General features: G+C 49.5%; 8 protein-coding genes across 8 annotated transcripts; 5 read left to right on the forward strand and 3 right to left on the reverse strand.

Moving 5' to 3' along the window:
• Window positions 1-523: 523 nt before the first annotated feature.
• EJ05DRAFT_469815 (carboxylesterase family protein-like protein) lies at window positions 524-2,269 on the forward strand (the record flags this gene model as incomplete). The annotated part of the gene is made up of 3 exons (XM_033742919.1): window positions 524-1,192; window positions 1,247-1,502; window positions 1,557-2,269. 3 exons carry the CDS (start codon window positions 524-526, stop codon window positions 2,267-2,269), a joined length of 1,638 nt encoding a protein of 545 aa, XP_033596064.1.
• Window positions 2,270-2,875: 606 nt separating this feature from the next.
• Window positions 2,876-4,084, reverse strand: EJ05DRAFT_489804 (dimethyladenosine transferase; the record flags this gene model as incomplete). Its single annotated transcript, XM_033745819.1, has 2 exons — window positions 2,876-3,841; window positions 3,896-4,084. 2 exons carry the CDS (start codon window positions 4,082-4,084, stop codon window positions 2,876-2,878), a joined length of 1,155 nt encoding a protein of 384 aa, XP_033596065.1.
• Window positions 4,085-4,739: 655 nt separating this feature from the next.
• EJ05DRAFT_444487 (AP endonuclease) lies at window positions 4,740-5,933 on the forward strand (the record flags this gene model as incomplete). Its single annotated transcript, XM_033742125.1, has 2 exons — window positions 4,740-4,843; window positions 4,895-5,933. 2 exons carry the CDS (start codon window positions 4,740-4,742, stop codon window positions 5,931-5,933), a joined length of 1,143 nt encoding a protein of 380 aa, XP_033596066.1.
• A 249-nt stretch (window positions 5,934-6,182) lies between these two features.
• Window positions 6,183-7,663, forward strand: EJ05DRAFT_166110 (tryptophan synthase beta subunit-like PLP-dependent enzyme). Its single transcript, XM_033739455.1, has one exon. It carries the CDS (start codon window positions 6,432-6,434, stop codon window positions 7,524-7,526), a length of 1,095 nt encoding a protein of 364 aa, XP_033596067.1. The 5' UTR covers window positions 6,183-6,431; the 3' UTR covers window positions 7,527-7,663.
• Window positions 7,664-8,417: 754 nt separating this feature from the next.
• Window positions 8,418-9,637, forward strand: EJ05DRAFT_166122 (SGNH hydrolase). The gene is made up of 3 exons (XM_033739456.1): window positions 8,418-8,662; window positions 8,710-9,298; window positions 9,353-9,637. Exons 1-3 carry the CDS (start codon window positions 8,614-8,616, stop codon window positions 9,438-9,440), a joined length of 726 nt encoding a protein of 241 aa, XP_033596068.1. The 5' UTR covers window positions 8,418-8,613; the 3' UTR covers window positions 9,441-9,637.
• A 532-nt stretch (window positions 9,638-10,169) lies between these two features.
• On the reverse strand, window positions 10,170-12,282 carry EJ05DRAFT_541647 (transcription factor spt3). Its single transcript, XM_033749674.1, has 3 exons — window positions 12,104-12,282; window positions 11,419-11,508; window positions 10,170-11,358 (listed from the first exon to the last, which is right to left on the reverse strand). The coding sequence occupies exons 1-3, from the start codon at window positions 12,146-12,148 to the stop codon at window positions 10,519-10,521; spliced, it is 975 nt and encodes a 324-aa protein (XP_033596069.1). The 5' UTR covers window positions 12,149-12,282; the 3' UTR covers window positions 10,170-10,518.
• A 142-nt stretch (window positions 12,283-12,424) lies between these two features.
• EJ05DRAFT_480111 (putative diphthine synthase) lies at window positions 12,425-13,792 on the forward strand. Its single transcript, XM_033744809.1, has 2 exons — window positions 12,425-12,615; window positions 12,694-13,792. Exons 1-2 carry the CDS (start codon window positions 12,481-12,483, stop codon window positions 13,420-13,422), a joined length of 864 nt encoding a protein of 287 aa, XP_033596070.1. The 5' UTR covers window positions 12,425-12,480; the 3' UTR covers window positions 13,423-13,792.
• On the reverse strand, window positions 13,592-14,738 carry EJ05DRAFT_166008 (uncharacterized protein). The gene is made up of 4 exons (XM_033739454.1): window positions 14,679-14,738; window positions 14,251-14,520; window positions 13,994-14,144; window positions 13,592-13,922 (listed from the first exon to the last, which is right to left on the reverse strand). Coding segments are annotated over exons 1-4 (585 nt in total). The 5' UTR covers window positions 14,681-14,738; the 3' UTR covers window positions 13,592-13,760.
• Window positions 14,739-15,512: the final 774 nt, after the last annotated feature.

The following is a 15,512-nucleotide window of genomic DNA, read 5'->3' on the forward strand; positions in this document are numbered from 1 at the left end:
CTCTTGTCGATCATATAGATTAGACGCAGAGCAAGAATGTGATGCCTCCTACTACTGGCACATACCACAATTTGCGCTCGTCTTCGTCTTAGAATACAAAACATGAAATCAGCATTCCAAAATTGCGAGCGATGTTGCGCCGTCAATCTGCCGCAAAGTACGAAGCTGCCAAGCAGGTTGCGCAAGCAAGTCTCCACAGCCTCGTCTCGCTGTAGTCCCCACGACAGATCCCCACCAAAAAGCATCACCGCGCCACGAAACAAAGTGGGCAGTAGAGCAAATTCTAATGAGAACTGGAGACTTTCTCCTTGAAATTAGATGCTGTGACGCACTCCACGCGGCCCGAGCCACGATGCATAACGTACAGTCGTTGCGCAATGAATGGGAGTGCGTAATTCCAGGAGAAGTGGTTTCGTCGAGTGATTATATATATAAAGAAGTTGTGAAACAACGTGATACTGAGGTATCTACTACCAACGCCTAATCCATTGCTTGAACAGCCTCATAGCTAGGCATATCCGCCATGAGAGCCTCATCTTTTTCACTCCTTGCCATCGCGGCGCCCTTGGCTACTGCATATCCACAGCAAAGCACACCTACCACGAGGGCAGTATCGAATTCTTCCATGCCCTCCGTTACCTTGGACTATTCTACTGTCGTTGCAACAGCCGGAAACTCGTCCATCGGCTACTACAAATACCAGAATATCCGCTTCGCTGCAGTCCCCACGGGTGACCTGCGCTGGGCAGCACCGGAATGGCCTCCAGTCGAGAGTGTAGTGAACGATGGCAGTCTCGCTGATGCAGATGTCGATTGCGCTTCTACTGAGGACTGTCTATACCTGGATATATGGGCACCGGCAGACGCTGCTGGCCGAAATCTCCCGGTCATGGTGTGGACGTACGGCGGCGGCTTCACCGGCGGATCAAAGAGTGAGAACACTCCTGAAGGGCTGTTCGATCTGACGACGGACTTCATCTTTGTTGCGTACAACTATCGTCTTGGAATGACTGGTCTGGCGAATGGCGTGACACTGTTACATGAAGGTGGCACTTCTAATACGGCGATTTGGGATGTGCAGCATGCGTTCCAGTGGGTGCAGAAGTATATTGGCGAGTTTGGTGGGAACAAGGACGATGTCACTGCTGTTGGCTTCTCTGCTGGTGCATCTCAAGTTCTGTTCCAGGTGACTGTAAGTATGGACTGTGAAATATGCGGACTGTGTGCTAACAATTGGCCCTCATAGCGCTTCGCCGGGCACGCAGAACAATTGTTCAAGCAGGCATATGTCATGTCTCCTGGATTCGTCCCTGGCGCTGGGCACCACCACGCTGAGATGTTCTGGCAAAATGTCTCAACGTCAGTTGGTTGCAACGGCGGTTCTCTAGACTGTATGCGGCAAGTAGACTTCGACACGTTGTCTACCGCAGCCAGCGACGTGGAGAGTGCTTATAACTATCAATTCCAGCCGCGCGTGGATGGAAACATTATTGCAGACACTTGTGAGCCCAACATCACAGCCATTATGTTCCTCTAACTGACTGATTACTCCTCAGACGAGGCTCAGCTTTACCAGAAGCATTTCAACTTCAGTGGCCCCTTCGTCATAACCCATGAAGTCCACGAGATGAACAGCCAAGACTACAGCGGCGTCAACACCACCGCCGATGTCTCTACATATCTACGCATCTTCTTTCCCGCCATTACTGACGACGTCGTATCTGAAGCGTTGGAGCTCTATCCAGAGGCCGACTACACCTCTCCAGGCCTACGATTTTCCGACATGAAGCAAAGCTTCGATCTGACAGCCCACAATCTAGCACTGACCCAGGCCCTGGACAACCAGACATGGAACGCGCTTGTTGCTCTGGGAGCAGCAACTCATGGGACGGATCAGAATTACTACTGGTATAGCACATATACCCTGTCCTCTTCGACAAAGACTTCAAGCAACTCCACGAGTAGTGCCCCTACAGCGAGCAGCAACACTACGATGTCCACTGTACCAGGAGGAGCGGGTGGTATGGGTGGTATGGGAAGCACGACAGTCGATGCGACGGTGGCCAGACAGATGCAGAAGTATTTGATGTCGTTTGTGTTGACGGGAAACCCTAACTCCCTCTGGAGCAGTGACAAGTTATACTGGCCGCAGTACACAGCGGGAAATACTTCCACCACAGAGCTAGTGTTTAACACAACGATGTATCTTGAAGAAGACAGTTTGGCGAATGCGAGGAGCCTTTTCTGGAATAAGGTGTTATGGTATTAGAGAAACCTTAGCCATAGAGGAGAAATTATTAGAGTAGCATGAAATAAGCAAAGTAGTTTTCTTAGTCTATTATGTTGAATATGTTGACAGTAAATCTGGTATCTGGCGATCCATCTGTGTTCATGACGCCGTAAGTGGTGACTTCATACTTCGAGACGCTCAACATGATGTGAACCCGAAGGCAACGTAGTTTGTACATATGAAGGTTTTAAGGCAAGGACTATCTGAACCATCACGTAATGCCCTCGTATTTGAAGATCAGAGTAGTAGCGATACCCGATCTCACATTCAGAGATTTGTGCCATTCAACGAGACTTTTATATTGACGAGAGGAAAGGGTTGCGTCATTCTTCTACGCTCTTACTATGTCATACTAACCTCATATCTTAATGGGATCAGGTGTCTAACAACATGAGCTCGTGTAGTGTAAGCAAGATCGATCAAAGAGCTAAGCCAGCTTGGCGGCTTACTCAGGGGTATATGCAACAGAAATGAACAACGCCGTGTACTGCCTCGGCGGCGAAATTTGGACAAATGCGATAGTTTTTTGAACGCCGGAAGAATGTGGACTTTTGGACGCTATCGAATAAGCGTCAGCTGGACGGCTCAGCCAAAATGGAGACCTTCTTTGTTGAATGCGTGAAGCATGCTCAGAAAGTCACCTTCGTCGCAGTTTCGTGCTCGCTTCTCAGCCAGCTCAGTATCGTTCTCGAGCACCTTGCGCACCTTCTCTCGAACCAGTTCCGAGACTCTGCCTCTTTTCTTCCTCTTGCCACCGCCTCGCTTTGACTGTGACTTGAGCACCTGAGCTTCCTTGAAGTAATCTGGAAGATCATCTACTTCGTCTTCGTCCACTTCCATGATGCCGTTCCATTCCTCCTCTCCGTCGTCAACCATGGCTGTGTCCTCGGTCAATTCGCCCTCGGCAAGTGGTGAATCGTCCAATACTACATCATTTTGTGCTGCCCATAGACGGTAATTCTCTGTTAGCATGTCGAGCACACTTGTCGTCCCCAAGAATGCGGCTCTTAACGTCTTATTCTTCCTTACAAAACACACTCTAAGCATGCCGTCCCACTCGTCGAAGGAGATCGCCGGCCTCGGAACTTTTGGTATCAGCCTAACAACCGATGATTCCACATTTGGTGGTGGATTGAAGTTGTTCCTCCCGACTTTCATGACATGCGTGACATGAGCGTAGAATTGTGCGTTAACGCTTAGCCTTGAATATAATTTCTCGCCAGGCCTAGCAAATAGCCGGGCCGAGAACTCTTTCTGAAACATGAGTACGGCACATCGAGGAGGACGTTCGAGGGATAATAATTTGAATACGAGCGGCGAGGAAATCTGATATGGAGTGTTCGATATACAGACGTCAAATGGAGGTAGCTCCGTTTTGATGACATCACCGAGAAGGATGCTCAGCCGTTGGTGCAGGGCAGGCGTCGGTTGAACGCGTTTAGTCAGTTCTGCTGCCATTCGAGGATCCATTTCTACGGCTGTGACATGCTTTGCGGTTTGCAGGATACGGACTGTCAGATTACCAGTTCCGGGACCAACTTCCAGGACGTGCTGACTGTTGTAAGCCAAAGTTATAATGGGTTGAACAGCGAGTTCTTTACTTACATCACTCTGTTTCAGGTCTGCCTTATCAACAATTGCCTGCGCTACTCCAGGGTTCTTGAGGATATGCTGGCCGAGATCTGTGTTCATCTTGAATATCGAGTTGGCTTTCGCCTTCTGAGCCTGTGCATAGGGCGCGCTGCCAGCAGTAGCCGCAGAGGCATTGCGCTTATGGTTATGTTGCTTGGGCATGCTGGAGCAGAGACTTAGAAAAGTTATCACTGTGTAGATTGCAAGTCTTGCCGCTTAGTGTAGGTGAATTTTGGATTTAGGAAATTTGTTGCCTCAGGCCTTATCGATTAGACTTCAAGTGGGAACGTAGTTCACCATTCATTTAGCGTGCTGCCGCGTTCGCGTTCGCGTACGCGACTCGAACATCCGAATCTTGAAGAATGACCTGCTGCAAACGTTATCGGAGGTGAACTGCTGATATGACCTTGACCTCGTCAAACTGCCTGTGATTGTTCCAGGCAGGTTTCTTAATAGACCTCACGGCGAATCAAAACCCAGAACTGCACCAAACATGTCCTCTTCCGAGCTCTCATCAGCGACTTCTGATCTAGTCGATGACGCCTCCACTGCTGGGACAAGTCCGCACGAAAGGGTCACGGTAGCCGTGAATCCGAAGAAGCGCAAAGTCATTACTACGACGACTACGGGTAGCAAACGTTTCAAGACCACTGGGAACGCTGTGCAGAAGGTCGAGGTCACGCCGCAAGAGACTCAGACCAAGAAGAGTAAAGTTAAGGTGGAAAAAGGTTCGGACCTCAATAAGTCTCAGCCTACTGTGTCGATAAAGGCGGCCCCCAAGAAACGGAAAACCAAGGAAGAGAAGGAAGCTGAGAATATGCCGTTGGCTACTCGAACCATAGGTTCCAAGATATTTGCTGGAGCTCATGTTAGTGTTGCGGGAGGCGTCCAAAATGCGGTCATCAACTCCTTGCATATTGGGTAGGTTAAAGTGAAGAGTCGATCACATTCCAGCTGTTGATACTATCACAGGGGTAACGCATTCGCCCTCTTTCTCAAGTCACAAAGAAAATGGACCAACCCACCACTCAAGACTGAGGATGCTGTGGTCTACAAGGCCCACTGTAAAGAGCATGGTATCGAGAGCGATAAACATGTTGTGCCGCATGGGTCGTACCTTGTGAACTTGGCGCATACTGATGCGGACAGGACAGCCCAAGCATATGGATCATTCCTGGACGACCTTAAACGATGCCATCAATTGGGTATCAAACTTTATAATTTCCATCCAGGTAATTGCGCAAGCTCAACGAGAGAAGAGGCGATCCGTCATTTAGCACACCAATTGAACAGGGCACACAAAGATCCGGATACTGGCGGAGTGATTACCGTTCTTGAGACCATGGCATCCGCAGGCAACACTATCGGTAGCACATTTTCTGAGCTCGCATCGATCATTAAACTAGTCAACGACAAGTCGCGTGTGGCAGTGTGTCTTGACACTTGCCATGTGTTTGCTGCAGGCTATGATTTGCGAACCCCTGAAGCTTTCAAGGCTACAATAGAGCAATTCGATAAAGACATTGGACTCAAATACCTTCGTGCTTTCCACGTCAACGACAGCAAAGCTCCACTCGGTTCGCACAAAGATCTACATGCCAACATCGGAACTGGGTTCCTAGGTCTTCGTGCGTTCCACAATCTAGTGAACGAGCCACGTTTATGGGGTTTGCCCCTCGTTCTCGAAACGCCCATTGGTGTAAAGAATGAGAAGGGCAAGGAAGTCGATGACCACGGGATCTACGCTCGCGAGATCAAACTTCTCGAAAGCCTTGTCGGTATGGACCCTGAAAGCTCCGAATTCACAGAAATGGAGAGTAAACTACATGCGAAAGGTGAAAGTGAGCGAGCGAGAATTCAAGACCAAGTGGACCGCAAGGCCATCAAAGACAAAAAGGGTGGAGGCAAGGCGGGTGCAAAGAAACCTGCGAAAGCCAAACCTACGAAAGGCAAGAAGAAGAAGATAGAGACTTCTGATGAGGAAGGCGATTCTGGTGAAGACACTGCTTGATCAAGCCATTAAGAAAAGACTTCAGAATCAGAGAGACGGTCAATACGACGAGACGCGCGTAGTCTTCTGTCCAAACCAAGTATGTGTCATTTTCTCATCCAGTCACACCACGCGTGTTCTCTCTAATCACTTACAATATAACCTCGCTCCAACTCATTGACTCCATTTCAGGGAATCCGAGACTCATTAGCACTAAAACTGCCCACACCGCATTAATAAAGCAATATCCTTTGACCTTTGTTTCCCTTCATTAGCTCTTGTATACCCGGTCTGGTTCATATCATATTGTGTATATTTATGTAAGATACGACTGAAACACGTGACCGTCCCCGCTATTGCGGGTGCGGTAGAATCTTTCCATGTTCCACGATGATAGCCTCGTCCGATCCGCCTGTAGACTATTGCGCTGGTCTGTGTCAGTAATGGTTCTCCTTATTCATAATGGCATTGTATTATTGAAATGTAAGCAGTAATCTACTGCCCCCCCCAACAGATGTGATGGACTCGTTTTTGTATACAAACTCAGTCGCCGCCTCCTGGACATGCCCTGCGGTATCGAACGACATTGTCCACTCTTTTCACCGCAGTCTCCCTGACTATAGCGAAACAAGGCTTCACTCCCTCCCGGACCTCGCCACAGACCTCGGAGTCGCGCACGTTGTGATCAAGGACGAGTCCACACGCTTCGGCTTACCTGCTTTCAAGATCACGGGTGCGTCTTGGGCCGTCTACCGCGCAGTCTGCGAAGCCACTTCACTACCACTGAATGTATCCTTGGAGGTTCTGGGCAGGGCCGCCAACGATAGAGGTATAAGGATGGTAGCATGTACTGAAGGCAATTGGGGCCAAGCAGTCGCGCAGATGGCTCGATATTTAAGCATTCCGGCTACGATCTTTGTCCCGCGTTTCATGTCCACAGCAACGCAGGCGACTATCGAAGGGGAGGGTGCGCAAGTGATCAAGATTGAGGGCGATTACGACGAGAGTGTAAAACGTGCGGAGAGGGAGGCCAAGGAGAACGACGCGTTGCTGTGTATGGATACCGCCTGGCCCGGTTACGAGAAAATCCCGGCCTGGGTTGTTCAAGGGTATGCAACGATATTGAGTGAAACGGACGCGCAATTGGAGCAGTTGGTCGGACGACCGGCTACACATGCGTTTGCACCGGTTGGTGTGGGAAGCTGGGGACATGCAGTGACAGTCCACTACAAGTCGAAGACTGAAGGCCAGCGCGCATTGGTCGTTGCTGTGGAGCCGGATACCGCGGCATGCTTAAAGACATCGCTTAAAAAGGGCATGATCACCTCGATTGAGACAGGAGAGAGCATCATGGCCGGTATGAATTGTGGAACGGTCAGCCTGATGGCTTGGCCTGCATTAAGAGATGGAGCGGATGCCGTGGTCACTGTGACTGATGTGGAAGCCCACAGAGCAGTAGAATATCTTCATTCGAGGCAAGTAATCGCTGGTCCATGTGGAGCATCGACGGTTGCGGCCTTCAGGAAGATCAGCAATCAGCTAGGTCTGGGAAGGGAGAGTGTTGTGGTGTTATTTAGCACAGAGGGATCGCGAGAGTACAAGATACCGGAATGACCCCGTCATATAAGAACATTTCTGTTTATCCAAGGTGACAAAGCCTTCTTCCGCCGAACTGATAGATGAAACAGCTTGGCTTTGGTTGATACCTCATTCTCCTGACACAATTATCGCTGTAGATTTCGACACATACTCAAGAGTTTGATCACACCTCTGATTCTGACGACGTGTTCAAGCACAGGAATTCGTTACATGGTCAGTCCTCCAGGTCAGCGAGTGGCTACGCTACTCGTATACTCTCATCCACGGCATCTGCCACACCTTCAAATATATGATGTCAAGGATAGAAGTCTCAATAGTCACCTCAAAGAAGTTCAATCTCCGCCTATTGTGTCTGCAGCTTTCAGTCGAATATCAGACATTAATATGCCTCGAGGAGACCCTTTGCAAGGGTTCAAATATGATACAGCCGGAGCTATATGTCTCATATGACGTAGAGCATATGTGCATAGGGTACCACAACCGGACAGCTTCTACAAGAAAAGCGTATTGCTTCATTGTGACATTGATCATTCGCCTGTCGCACTTTTTGGCAAGGAAGTCACCTCCGACACTCTACCATGGTGGCTATGGTAATGAACGCGCTCCAGACACGAGATACGGAAGAATTGTCCTCGCAAGTCACAAAAAGTTGTGGATCTTTAATGCAATAAGCTCCATCGAAAATTGTACTCCCACTGAGCTGCAATAAATAGGCCGTATGATCAGAGAGGACGCCGTTTGGACCAGAGTACTGCTGATCAATCCTATATGTTTCTGTTTGGACGCCACATGCGTTGGTGTTTGTGTTGGGTTATCTGACAAATAACGACTAATTAACCTCCAGACCCCAACACCCAATGCAACACGCGGAGTGAAGAAGCAAAAGTGTCGCATGCGAGTCACAATCGTGCAGTATATGACCAATTTGAGTACTTTCTACCGTTGGGTCAGACCGTTGGGTGGCAGTCGTTTGATTACTCGTGGGATCCTGCCGACCTGCAGATATATATAATACCCAGCAGCGCTGCTGAGAGATAGTACCAAGTCTGTAAAGGTTGATAAATCTCGCAATATCATCCGTGGTCTCAACCAGCTAGTCGCGATGAAGCTTGCCATAGTAGCCACATTGTCTGCGTTGTGTGCGTCTTTCAGTGAGCTCCACCTTCTCTCAGAAATACGTTCTACTGACAGTCCACAGCGGATGCCCTCGTCCTTCGTCAGACTCCTGGACAACGACTCCCGTCCGGAAACTCCATCCGTCTCCTTCCCCTAGGAGACTCCATTACATGGGGCACAGATAGCACAGATGAAAGTGGCTACCGCGGCGGTCTCCTATCCGAACTCAGCGGCAACATCGTCGACTTCATCGGGAACGCATCACAGCGCCGTGGCAACATTCCCGATCCCGACAATGCCGGCTGGCCAGGATACACGATTGCGCAAATCGGCGAGGCCGCGGACAATGCCTCCACATCGGTGTTTGCACCTCAGCCCAATGTTGTCACGCTGCATGCAGGTACAAACGACATGATTTATATCTTCCAGGACTATGCTGGTGCTCCAGATCGACTAGAGGCGTTGATCAATAAGATCACGGCAAATGTGCCGAATACGCTGGTGCTGGTTGCGAAGATCATTCATGCCTCTGACCCGGACGTTGATGCTAGAATCCAGACGTATAACTCAGGGATAGATGCTGCTGTACAGAGGGCTCAGCAGGGTGGGAAGTTCAAGGTGCGCGTAGTAGATCAATCTGCTATCGATGACCTTGGAGATGGTGTGCATCCGTAAGTTTACTGCTCGTGACATATGGTGGGAAGACAAGTCTGACGATGAGGCAGGACCGACGCAGGATATGCGACGATGGCAACCAATTGGTACAATGCTATTTACGATGCAGATGTGGCAGGACTTATTTCACCAGCCTAGGGGTGGAAGGCTCACTCGCACGAGGGTCGCTCAGTTTTCGACTTGCGTCCTACGTAAGGGAAAGAGGAATAGATAAGGGACATATACCTACTCAAACAGATCATTACACTGGTGTATGTGTTCTCACTATCGCTATGAACAAACAAAGAGGTCAGAACTAGTCTATAGACTAGCTTATCTCAAGATATCAAGTGAATCTTCAAATCCAATAGAGATCTTTTGCTCTAGTGCCAATGAAATACTCTACACTAACCATCACGGCAGGTACGTTCAATGCAAGCTCTCGAATAGGTCCATCGCCTCACTCGAGACCACCACCTACATATTCACTGGCATGCCTGTGCAAATAGTGTCAGCTGCAAAAAACGCCATTGCTGAATCATTCCCGAACACATGAAGAAACAGATACGAATTTCTCGGTTGCACTTTCTTATCGGTATAGTCGTAGACCAATATCACAAACATCCCGGGTTGGAGCTGAAAAATCTTCGGTATCCAAGTTTGGACCGGGCTTGTTCAGTATGTGGTCCCGTTGTATTGGTATCTTTTTTTCGATGTTTGTGCCCTCTGGCAGATTGTTTGGGCCGGTACAGGGTCGATACTCAGCCATGACGCCCGTATCTGTTTAGACAGTTCATATCATGGGCGTCGGTAGCGTCATTGAGTTTAGGATAATCTCAACCTCTGGCTCGGTAAACTCCTCACGCTAAGTTATGTAGAGAAGGATATGCGGAATCTTGTTTTATAAATATTGTCGTTTGCATCTGCGGCTCTTACACTCTGTTTCCAGCTGTCGTCTTTCTTTCTCGTAGTGCCACTAGATACTGAAAGACCTACATTTCATGAAGAATGGGTGCCGAATTGATGTTGTCTTATGAGATGTAGCTTAATAGATTATGTGTGATAACAGTTCCTCTATGCCCCCTTTCTATACGCCATGTACGATGCCCCAGAATCTGCCCACCTTGCCTTAAGCTGTGATCCCCACGAAATTAAAACCCGAACGCCACTTAGCAGCAAAGATGGGTATCTTAGCCCTCCAGACTCCTTGCAAGATACACCGACGCTCTATTCTCACTCAGATCAGCCTCAGCCCGCTCTTCGGCATAGTGCGCGTAAACGCCAGCATCGCCTTATTCTTATTCGGCAGTTTCTGGAGTCTCCTATATGCCTCTTTGACATGCTGTAGTTGCACTGGCTCACGCGCTTCATCTGGCATGTCAAAAAGTCCCGTCTCACGCTTTCTCTTGCGGCCCGCACTGCCCTCGTCACCACCGCCCGCAGCGCCAGTCTTCTTCTTGTACAGATCCTCCGCGGCCTTGACCTTGAGCGCCTCTTCGGTCAATGTCTGGACGATCTCAAAGGTCAAGAATCCCAAGATGTCGATAGTGTCATCGTTAGGCTTTGTTTCGAGAATGACGCCGACACCAGCCCACTCACGGAAACGCTTCGCTTTGCGAAATGTAAAACTGGCTTGACGACAGTCGGACCAGTGCACATACTCGTCTCGCGTCATGTCTTTTGTACGTTCGTCGGCGTTGCGAAGACGTTGAATCGTGGCGTAATTCATCTCTTCTTCCTCCTCGTCTTCGATATCGTCGCGTGGGGGTACGACCTCGCTGAAGAAGCTTTGTACGTCCCATACGAGGTCGACTTTCGTGCGCTTTGCTTTCTTGCCAACATCTGCGGCAGGGCCTGAGGCCCCAACACCCTGAATATCATCACCTGCGGCTAGCTCCGCTGCGTCGCCGCCGCCCTTGTCATCAGAGTCTTTGACGTTGCGTCGAACATCTTTCCATTGGAGGAAAGTACGTAGACGGGAAATTTTGGCTTTATCGTGGCGGATAAGCATCATGAGGTCATCCGTGGAAATGGATCGAGAGCCGCGGCGGGTGGCTAAGGCAGTGCATTCTCGAAGCTAATAACGTTCAGTAAACTTGACATCTGGTCAATGTACTGAAGGTAACAGGATATGTACCATTTCTTGAACTTGTTGTTGGACGATCTGTTCGATGAGGAAGGTGACTTCCGGTGCGGGTTCGGCGGTCTCACCAGAGACGAACATCATCTGTCGGATAAAGTCAATGAACCGAATCCAGAAACCTCTCATATTGCGAAATTCGTCCATCGTGCAGATACAGGGTCTAGGCCCAATAAAAATAGAGACTCGATTGAGAGAACGAATGTGATAACTTCTGTAAGGGATGAATACACAGTAGAGCTACAGGACACGGCAAATAACCCCACACTGCTGCAGGTCACGAGCTTATAAGGCTGAAGCCGTATGTAGCCGGAGAACACATAGAACGGGAAAATGAAGACGATACCTTAGGAAATAGTTTTTGATATGAGCCCAAACAGTATTTTTTACTTCTCGCCGGACGGACCAGCTCATCCTGATGTAGAGCCTTGTGTCTTTTCTGTGGTCGAACAAACATAACGGACACAAAGAGAAGGTACGATGTAGAATGTTGTATAAGAGGTAGAGAAGTGGCAGATGGAGAAGTAGAAGCAGAAGCAGAAACGAGATGTCACGGTAAAGAAAAAGACAAGAAGATTTAAATGAGGTGGCAGGTCCATAAGATCAAGAGTCACGACCTGGAAATGGGGATCTCACGGCAATATCTTAAAAGTGCACTGTGACAAAATCGCAATTCACTAACCTGCTGGATCTCCTGACGATACTTGGCCGTCTTTGTGTCTGCCATGGTCGTGAATGCGGCGGTCCAGCCGCTATGTTCACGCAAGGGCTATTCAGAACAGATTATGTATAATACAGTATTGACTATAGATGCAGCGCTGAGTAGAGACTGAATAACGACTGGTGAAATGATAATGACTGGATGAAGGTGAAGGTTGAAGTGAGCGAGTTGGCGTTGGAGGCTGAGTGGGGCCAGGGTTCCGTGCTGCTCATGCTAGGCTATCTCAAGCCTAGCTCAGCCCTACAAAAATCCTCTGCATCAAAAAATATCATTGCGGGGTTTGTGCAATCATTGCGGGGTCACAGTCATTCTTGGGATAATTATACGAGATCAACAAGATGCTGTACCTGATTGGCCTTGGCCTCGCTGATGAGAAAGACATCAGCGTAAGAGGCCTTGAAATCGTCAAGCGTGCTTCACGCGTCTATCTCGAAGCCTACACCGCAATCCTACTCGTAGAAAAGCATGTTCTGGTGAGTTTCTTCACATACCTGCCATGCTTTAGCAATCCACAATCAGCACAACACCTCGTCTAACTAACACAGCTATAGGAATCCTTCTATGGTCGCGAAGTCATTCTGGCTGACCGTGAAATGGTCGAGTCGAACAGCGAAGCCATCCTCAAAAGTGCGGAAAAGGAAGACGTTGCCTTTCTCGTCGTAGGCGATCCATGCAGCGCAACAACCCATACGGACCTTCTGCTACGCGCGCGACATGCCACACCTGCAATCCCAACCCGTGTCCTACCGAACACGAGCATTATGACTGCTATTGGATGTACAGGGTTGCAGCTGTACAATTTCGGCCAGACTGTCAGTATGGTCTTCTTCACGGACAACTGGAAGCCGACGAGTATCTATGACCGCATCAAGGAGAATGTTGCGCATGGATTCCATACTTTGGTGCTGCTAGATATCAAGGTCAAGGAGGCGAGTGAGGAGAATATGGCGAGAGGCCGCCCATGGATCTTTGAGCCGCCAAGGTTCATGTCCAGTGCTCTATGTGCCGAGCAGCTGTTGTACGTCGAAGGGGAGAGGAAAGAGGGGATCTGTGGTCCGGATAATTTGGCAGTAGCAGTGGCAAGAGTTGGCAGTGAAGAGGAAAAGATTGTGGCAGGGACTTTAGAAGAGCTTAGTACAGTCGACCTTGGGAAGCCGCTGCACAGCTTGGTTCTTATCGGTAAGAAGGGGCATGAGATGGAGATGGAATATGTGAGAGACTTCGCCATTGACAAAGCCAAGTTCGAGGTAATCTGGAAGAGAGACTATGGCAAGTCGTAGACCACATCCATTCGCAATTGAGCAGGACGGCGGCCAGCGCGTCGCCTGATCCTCAACGTCTGCGACAATGTCACAAACACGTTTGTATTCATCCGGCGTTCTTCCTTGCCACATTCACCGAGCATAACATGCATAGAGTAAGACCGAGAATCAGTGAGAATCCTTTTTATATGCTCCAAATGTACATAAGTAGTTCGAAGTTCGCAATTCGGTGCACAACCTCTTCATGAGGTAGTGTATAGCACCATAGAGCAGGGTTGTCCGAACTATCCGCGTTAAATGCGTGCTACGCCGTTCCGTGCGTTGGTAATTTGCATCAATAGTCAGGATTCCACAGTTCAAGCCTTCTTCTCCTCTTCTTCCTCCTCGTCGTATTGCAGCCTCTTGGCATTCGCACGCTCCAACTTCCTCTCGCGGGCAGCCTTGTTCTTTGCACGCTTGGCGTCCATCTCGTCGGCGAGTTGGCGCTCACGAAGCTTCTCGGCCTTGGCCTTGTGGATCTGGCGGCTGAATTAGCATCTTGCAAGGGCGGCCGGAGTCATGATGCCATGAATGTCATGGGGGAACGTACGTGTTCTACAAGGGCACGCTTGTGCTTGAAAGTGTTACCCTTAGCGAGCTGGTACAGCTCGTGGTAGAGGTGCTTGTCGATCTTGCCGGCTGCACGGTACTTGACCAGCAGGCGGCGGAGTACGCGCTGACGGCGCATCCATAAGATCTCGCTGTGAAACAGCGTTAGCCATATAACCCTCTAGGCTCTTCAACCATCGACTCTACCGCAAGGCGGTCTCGGAGTGATTGATGGGACAACCGAGGGATATATCCTACCTAGGCATTCTAGCCTCTTGTGTTCCCTTCCTCTTACCGAAGCCACGGTGTCTACCGATTCTTCGTGCAGCGGTCAACTCACGGGCGCGGGTGCGCGAGTGCATCGTGACGGGCTTGCGGATGATGAGGCCATCGGAGACCAACTTGCGGATCGTCTGGCGGGAGTTGGCGTTCGAGATTTCGTTGACCTCGTTAGGGTCAAGCCAAATCTTGCGCTTGCCGCATCCGACGACAGACGCTGCGAGGCGCTTCTGGGTGCGAAGGTTGACCCTGAGGAAAGAAGAACATGTTAGTTGGTTTCTGAAGTGGTGGCGGAGTTGGGTGAGGGGAACATGAGAATGGCAGTGATAGCGATTAGAACGGTGGATTGACGATGATAGATAGTTTTCTCAAATCCTCAATCGACCGTATAGAGAGGGACAACATACATTGTCGATGAATGGTTGGTCGCTGTCGGGTTAGTTGATGAGCAATGTCGTGGATGAGGTTGCAAGTATTTTCGCAAGCGAACGGTGGAGATGTGGGCGCCAAGAGTCACGTGTAGCGAGTGGCCTTCCATCACCCACATCTATTTAAACGAACCTTGACAACAAGATCATTACGGAACGTTGCTCATTATGATTCAGATTGACTGACTGACTGTCTATCCTAAAATTGTATAAGTATGACACCTCAAGACTTTGCCCACCCCTACAGCAGTCGGGTCCGAATCAATGCAGACCGTGGACGATATCTCGGTGACTCGATGAACCATTTTGGCGCTCAATAGCGTGCTTGTACTGTAGTACTATCTGTTCGCCCTCGCTGTCGTCAATAATCTCTGACCAACATAGCCGCTCTACATGGAGCTCTAGGGGTATATCTGGGCATAGCGGCCCTTGAATCCGAGTAATGTAGTGTCTTGGCCGTTACGAGCCTAAACGTGCTGAGTACGCCAATTTTCAGCCTCCACTCATCTGAGTTACAGCCGTGTTGGTCGACATCGTCCATCCATACATCCCAAACGGCGCAGCCAGCTGCACCATGGCGGTCATTCGTCTTGACGTCTTTGTTATTGCGCCGGCCCTTTTACTAACCACACTGTTCACGGTATCTGTGGTTCAGTTAGCCCTGATTGCACACGTCGTAGGCTGGACGAACAGCGAAAGTACATTTCTCGATACCCCAGACGTAGACCAAACAGCAAGAACTGGAAAAGTTCCTTTGCCGCCCAACTTGAACTATGAGAGTTCAGCCTGCTTGCTTGCATGCAGCGCCTGTAG

The sequence above is a fragment of the Pseudovirgaria hyperparasitica genome, assembly GCF_010093815.1.
Source record: "Pseudovirgaria hyperparasitica strain CBS 121739 unplaced genomic scaffold EJ05scaffold_19, whole genome shotgun sequence".
In the NCBI taxonomy this organism is placed as follows: domain Eukaryota; kingdom Fungi; phylum Ascomycota; class Dothideomycetes; order Acrospermales; family Acrospermaceae; genus Pseudovirgaria; species Pseudovirgaria hyperparasitica.

Excerpts from the sequence above, each read along its gene's own strand:
- EJ05DRAFT_166110 (XM_033739455.1), top strand. The coding sequence starts at position 6,432 with ATGGACTCGTTTTTGTATACAAACTCAGTCGCCGCCTCCTGGACATGC.
- EJ05DRAFT_166122 (XM_033739456.1), top strand. The coding sequence starts at position 8,614 with ATGAAGCTTGCCATAGTAGCCACATTGTCTGCGTTGTGTGCGTCTTTC. Across the intron at positions 8,663-8,709 it reads TGCGTTGTGTGCGTCTTTCA|CGGATGCCCTCGTCCTTCGT; the intron begins GTGAGCTCCACC and ends GACAGTCCACAG. Across the intron at positions 9,299-9,352 it reads CTTGGAGATGGTGTGCATCC|GACCGACGCAGGATATGCGA; the intron begins GTAAGTTTACTG and ends ACGATGAGGCAG.
- EJ05DRAFT_541647 (XM_033749674.1), bottom strand. The coding sequence starts at position 12,148 with ATGGCAGACACAAAGACGGCCAAGTATCGTCAGGAGATCCAGCAG. Across the intron at positions 11,509-12,103 it reads ATCGTCAGGAGATCCAGCAG|ATGATGTTCGTCTCTGGTGA; the intron begins GTTAGTGAATTG and ends TTTATCCGACAG. Across the intron at positions 11,359-11,418 it reads AACAACAAGTTCAAGAAATG|CTTCGAGAATGCACTGCCTT; the intron begins GTACATATCCTG and ends GAACGTTATTAG.
- EJ05DRAFT_480111 (XM_033744809.1), top strand. The coding sequence starts at position 12,481 with ATGCTGTACCTGATTGGCCTTGGCCTCGCTGATGAGAAAGACATCAGC. Across the intron at positions 12,616-12,693 it reads TCGTAGAAAAGCATGTTCTG|GAATCCTTCTATGGTCGCGA; the intron begins GTGAGTTTCTTC and ends ACACAGCTATAG.
- EJ05DRAFT_166008 (XM_033739454.1), bottom strand. Across the intron at positions 14,145-14,250 it reads CAAGAGGCTAGAATGCCTAG|CGAGATCTTATGGATGCGCC; the intron begins GTAGGATATATC and ends GCTGTTTCACAG. Across the intron at positions 13,923-13,993 it reads AGCGTGCCCTTGTAGAACAC|ATCCACAAGGCCAAGGCCGA; the intron begins GTACGTTCCCCC and ends TTCAGCCGCCAG.